Source organism: Numenius arquata, chromosome 11 (assembly GCF_964106895.1).
Source record: "Numenius arquata chromosome 11, bNumArq3.hap1.1, whole genome shotgun sequence".
In the NCBI taxonomy this organism is placed as follows: domain Eukaryota; kingdom Metazoa; phylum Chordata; class Aves; order Charadriiformes; family Scolopacidae; genus Numenius; species Numenius arquata.
In genome coordinates, this window is record NC_133586.1 from 18,641,305 (window position 1) to 18,647,304 (window position 6,000).

At 48.8% G+C, this 6,000-nt stretch overlaps 1 protein-coding gene across 2 annotated transcripts in view; it reads right to left on the reverse strand.

Annotated features, from left to right (window-relative positions):
- Positions 1 to 5,366, reverse strand: part of RORA (RAR related orphan receptor A) — a 372,795-nt gene extending 367,429 nt beyond the window's left edge. Inside the window, exon 1 of one of the 2 annotated variants that reach the window (XM_074156767.1) lies at positions 5,141 to 5,366. In XM_074156767.1, coding sequence (XP_074012868.1) covers positions 5,141 to 5,312 — 172 coding nt within the window. In that variant the 5' untranslated portion in view covers positions 5,313 to 5,366. The remainder of the gene's footprint in view (positions 1 to 5,140) is intronic. The other variant, XM_074156768.1, reaches the window with a different exon arrangement.
- Between the last annotated feature and the right edge of the window lie 634 nt (positions 5,367 to 6,000).

Genomic DNA, 6,000 nt, shown 5'->3' on the forward strand with positions numbered 1-6,000 from the left:
AATACTCCCCCAATTTTAGTATTTATTTTATTTATTTACACCTGTTCCTACAACTGTGTCACTGAAAACACACTCTTACAACTATTTCAGCAGAGAATGGATCACTTGTTCATTAATTAACTTCAAAATTAATACACATATCACAGGAATTTAAAACTAGGTTGGGTTTTTTCCCTTCTCTTTTTCACTGGGATAGCTCTCAGATTAAACCCACTGAGATCAATTGTGTCATTCCAGATTTTCCCCAGCGTGCATTTTTGTAGCTTAAAAAACAAATACTAGAAGAAAAAAAATAAAAATAATTTTAAAAAGCAGACAACCTCCCAAATCTGAAATTGCCCTTTCCATTCAAATGCAGCGCTATACCCCAAACTGAAACTGTCACACAGCCCGTTAAACTCCAGTACAAAACATGTTCTTTATTTAGTAAAATTACAGCATTTGGTTGAATGATAATGGTATTTACATACTGGTTTATGAGCTCCTGAGATGTTTCTCAAGCAAATAAAATAAGAGAATAGGTTACGGTTTATTGAAATAAGAGAACTGTATTGTTCCTAAGAGAACAACATACTGCTGCTATTATTGCTCCTATGCTACAAACGTTTAAAACAATGTTGTCCTTTAAAGGATTCATAGCACATATCATTTACCAAAATAGGACTAAATCAGTGGTGCATGCAGAATAGTCCTCAATGATGACAAAGGCAACCCATAGACTCTACATAAAACATCCAAATTCATAAAATTCAAAGAGTTCTCCTGAAAACAAAATACAAAATTTTGTACCATGACTATGCTTCATGGAATAGTCTAAATCCAGAAACAGAAAAAATCTAGCAATAAAGGATTTTTCTAAAGAAAGGACCACCCCAAACCTACTGATGTCACTATTAATGATGTCACATCCCTACATGTGGAGAATCACCCAAATTAAAACAAGACACAAAAAGCAAGCCCCCCCTGCAATCTATCAGTAGAGAAAGGATCTGGCTGAATAGATGACACGATAATAAATTCCAAAGGCTTCTGGAAAATAGCAAATACTCTCAGTACCTCAACAGCGAGAAAGCAAGAACAAGTACCAACATAGCTACGACTTTCTATTATTAAATACAAAGCATCATAAAAATATTTACTTACAGCATCTTCTAATGATGTAAGAGCTGCCTTTAAATTTTTTTCAGCAACACATCCTCTCTTGATTGGCTTACCACTGAGACCAAGAGCTCGGTTCCAAAAAAACCAGAGCATTTTTTATCAGATTAAAAAGCTTTTTTATACACTTTTCATTTTTAGTGAGACAATAGTTCTCTATTAAAATATAGTTTATTCAATTAAGACTATTTCTAAGGGGACCAGTAGAACGTTAAGCCTTAGACTGCAGCATGGGGAGAAGTCCATGGACGTCAAAGCCTGTGAAGTGAAATGAATGGCACTTAACAGTCTCAGTCCAGGGCCAGAGCTGGTGAGTGAAGCATTCCTTCTACTAACCATGGCAAACCACAAACCCTTGTTGTAGAACACACACGGACTGAAATACAACCTGCTGGACAGTGACTTTCTTAGGAAAATCTTAACAATTAGTGCCAGGAGTAAAAATATCCTTCTGGGTGAAAACTAGGCTTTTTGTCCATTTCCTGCTTTTTCCATGTATGGTGTCAATCTTCTAACAATCAGTTTTGATATCAGTCTGCAGGTAATTTTCTGAAACCCGCAGGTACGCATGTATGCTCCTGTATACTAAATAAATCAGGTAACAATTCTCCATTTGAAAGGTGCTTTTGATAACTCCTGAGTCTATGTTTTCAGTTAAGCATTCTACACAGCATCACAAATAACATAACCTTAGCAAAATAAAAATCAAGTTATGTAAGGATCTGGCGCTCCAAACATGTATGTGTATCAAAGAACAGGGTATTTTGAAACTCTAGCACTATAATAGCTAAAGCTTCACTTAAGAATTTATTCCACAGTAAACTTTTCCCACTTCTTCATCAACAGCCCTTTCATCAATTTTATTTTCTTCATTCCCTATGTAAACTGGCTATTATAAACTCTGACGTATCAAAACAGCTTTGCAGCAGGTGCAGCTATGAAAATAAAAGATATAAAACTAGTATTTCTAATGTTTTAAAAGGTTTTCTGAGTCAAACAATAAGGATTTTTACAGTTATTACGGTGTGCATGTGTACGTATATCAAAGTATCTATGTATCTGTATCACTCCTCCATACAGATCGGATGAGAGTCCAGCTCTGCCAGTTTACAACACACTGAAGAAACACAACCCAAACAGGTAAATTCTTGACTTGAACTCAATACACAGCTGAACATACAAGCTTATATTGTAGCTGTTCTAAAAATAATTTCACCTATACTGGTCACACATCAAGGTCACACTGTTGCCATAAGAAATAAAGGGCCATACATATATATAAAAAAAAAAAAAAAAAAAAAGCAAGAAATCAAATTCTATTTCAGTAGCTTTAAAAAGAAAAGCTACAAGTCTACAGGGACACCTGACACCTAATCCATCAAGTCTTGCTTTCAAGGAGGCCAAAATGTTAATGTTGTCATGTTTTCCTGCACAGTTCTGTATCTTCAGGTTTTAACTATTAGAAAGGCATAATCAGCTGGTGTGTCGTGTGTAGGTCAATTTATTTCCAATACGCTAATTTATGCAACATTAGCACATAATGCCAGCTCCAATTCTCTTACTGTTTGCACTCTAGGAGTAGACTTGTATTTTCTGCCAACTCCATTACATCATCCGAAAAAACCCAAACATTATTTTTTTTTCCCCAAATCCCTGCCACTCTCCTCCTCCTCCTTCTCCCCTCTCCCTTCCCAAGCCCTTCCAAACCACACGCCAGTTCCTGCCGTAAGCTTTATTTCACTTTGAAGGCTGCAGAGCCGCGGTATGGGAGAGCTTTCGCTATTGTGTTGCGGGGGGATGCCTCCTCCATCACTGACCTTCGTGTTGTCGCTCAGGCTGTTACATAACCCGGTGCCTGCTTGCGTGCGGCGAGTGCGAGCCCGGGCGACTGTCGCCCTGTGCCTGCCTGTCCCCGACCCCCTCCCCTTCCCTGTCTAATCCCGGGGGAGGAGGGACATGTGGGTCAGCAGGTTAGCAGTACCAAAGCCTAAACAATTCGGGACCGCGAAGCAAACACCCTCGCCACCGGAGCCGCCTGGCCTTCCCAGCCCCCCACTCCCTCCCTTTTCGCATCCATAGAGAAACGACAGCCGAGCGTTACATAATTTATGGGACCCCAAAGTTACCCCCTCCCCAAGCCCGCCGGCTCCCCGCCGCCGGCCCAGCACCATCTGCCCGCGCCCCGCCGGAGCCCTCGGCCGGGAGAGCCCCGGGGAGTTGGGGGGGGGGGGGGGGGCGGCGGGGGCGTTGTGTAACACCCGCGAACTACGGCCGCTCCACAAACATCCAGAGAACTCCCCGACAAATTAAGGAAATTTTCTCCAGTGTTTCTGATTAACCTCGTTACATAAGGCGCTTGCATTCCAAATCCACTCTCGCAAGCTCTAAATATACCCCGCGCAGCCAAAAGCTCCCTGCACACACGCCCGCGGCCACCCGGCCTCCTCCGGCCAAGCCCGCTCCTCCTCGCCTCGGCATCCGCCGAACTGCGCGCTCCCTGCTCGCAAATCGCCTCTAATTAAATGTTTCGGCGTGTGTCATCTCGATGGCTTTTACTGTACGCGGATTCCCTGAGTGGGAAGCTGCCTGGGAAGGGGGGGTGTGGCCAAAAGGGGAAAAATACTGTAAAACAGAAGCCAACACATGATCAGCCATATTCCAACCTACAACCAAAAATCCCTCCGTCCGAGGAGAGACGGTCTTCCCGCCGTCGGCGGCCGGGCATCGCCGCCCCAGCCCCGCCGGCGGCCGCCGAGGGGGCTGCCGCCGAGGGGGCTGCCGCTCCCGCCGGGCACGCACTTTTCTCCGCCCGTCATTTCTGTCAACAGCCGTCTGTATTATTACATAGCGTTATTTAATTAATTTTTACCCATCACCGAGTGATTTTACCGAGCGAAGCCTCTCTAGCGCGCTCCCCCCTCTTGTAGGAGCAACGCTTCATAAATTATTTACAAGTAATTAAAGCGGCAGCCTCCTCCCTCTCTCTCGCACGTCTCGGCAAACTCCGGCGGTGTTTGAAGCCGGCGCCCCTCACCCTGCCGCCGGCGGGAGCCGGGGCGAGCGCGCCCTGCCCGCTCCGCTCCGCTCGGCGGCCGCCCGCAGCCCTCCTGCCCGCCGCCGGGGCGGCTCGGGCACCACCGGGCTGACAGCAAACTTCAACCCGCCCTGAGCACCTCCGGAGCTGACCCGCAGGGCTAAAAGACGCAATCTGAGGCAGGAGAGGGCTTGACAGTTAGCGACGGAAAAGGGGGAGGGGGGGCTCGTTTGTTTGTTTGCAACGTTTTATTCGGGGGTCGGGGAGGGGGGGAGTGAAGGAGAATCCACGGGAGGAGGGACCCTCTGCAAAGTTGTGCACCTTCAAGAAACAACAGCAGCTACGAGATCATCCGCTGCGCGAGGAAATCATTTTTAAGATACACTTAAATGAATTAAGGGAAAACAGCGCGCAAGAGAGTGAATAAGTCACCCGCAAACCGCAAATCTCCCGTTTAATCACAGATCCCCCATTCACAATAAGCCACAGCACACCAGTTGAGAACTGTCAAAAGGAGACAGACGAGGGGGAGAAGAAAGGGGGGGGCAGGAAGGACACTGCAGCTTTAAAAGTTTGTTCCCTTGAATCCCAATACTCCTTCTGTTGCTTTATATATTTATAAAATTATGTAATTTCAGGGGCACAGTATCCATCCGGATACCACAGGCAATAAACGAGAGAGATAGGAAAGCACCAAACACCGCTCAATATTTTCATTGCATTTGTCCCTCCTCCTGCAGCAATTAAAAGAAGCTATAAAAGTTTGCAAGGTTTTGCAGGGGATAGAAGCGTTGCTTGTTTGCGTGCGCGGCTTCAACAAGCACGAGCAATAAACCAGGGGATTAAATTGCTGCATTTCCCCCTTCTCTCTTACCCCCCTCTTCCTATTCCCACCCACCCCCCGATCCCACTCCCCCGGCCCCCTCCCCCTTCCCCAAGTCTCCCTACCTCTGCTGCTGCTGCTGCTGGAGTAGCTCTGCCTGCGGACGGGAGCCGGCGCATCGCTTTTCCGGGCAGGCTCCAGGTTCACCGGGGTGTCCCTGGCGCCGGCGGCCGCCTCGGAGACGCTGCTGCCCGGCTCACTGGCTGCTGGATCGGGGGCTGCCGGAGCGGACTCCATGTTTTTCCCAATGTAGATCGCTTGGAGATGGCGAGCTCCTACACTCCCTCTATCTTCTGTTTCCAGCGCAACTCTATGGTAGGAAAGCAGAAGGGAGAGAGCGAGCGTGATCCAGATGGGATGTGAGCTTGCCTGGCTGTGACCACAAGCAGCGCTAGCGAGAGCTGCACACCCCCCCGCCCCCGCACCCCCCGCGCTCCGCCGCCAGCCGCGCACCCCGCATCGCCGCCCTCCGGCGCGGCCCCGGGGCGCGGGCCCCGGCCGGCCACCGCGGCGGCGGGGCGGCTGCGGGCCGAGCCCGGCGGGCGCCCGCGGGGGCGGCGGGCGAGGCGCCGCGCCTCACGACCGCGGAGCCCCTGCAGCCCCCGAGCCGGGGTCGGGGGGAGAGAAGGTGCTGCCGTCGCCCAGGACGGCCGGGAAGCCGGCCCGACCTCCCTCTGGGCTGGGACCCACGGCTCGACGCCTCCAACAAGGTCACCGGGCCCACCAGGAGCTCCCATCTAGCCCCACCGCTGGTGGGAAGAGCTGCTAAGCTGGGCTGTCTTTTCCCCCATGACTGTTTCAGCTGAAGCTGCATCAAAAGATGCCAGCTCTATTAAGTGTCTCAAGATGCACACGTTTAGCAGCCGTTCAGCTGGAGAGGACAACATTTCAGACAATACCCCTCTTTCAATGAGGTATGCTTTCA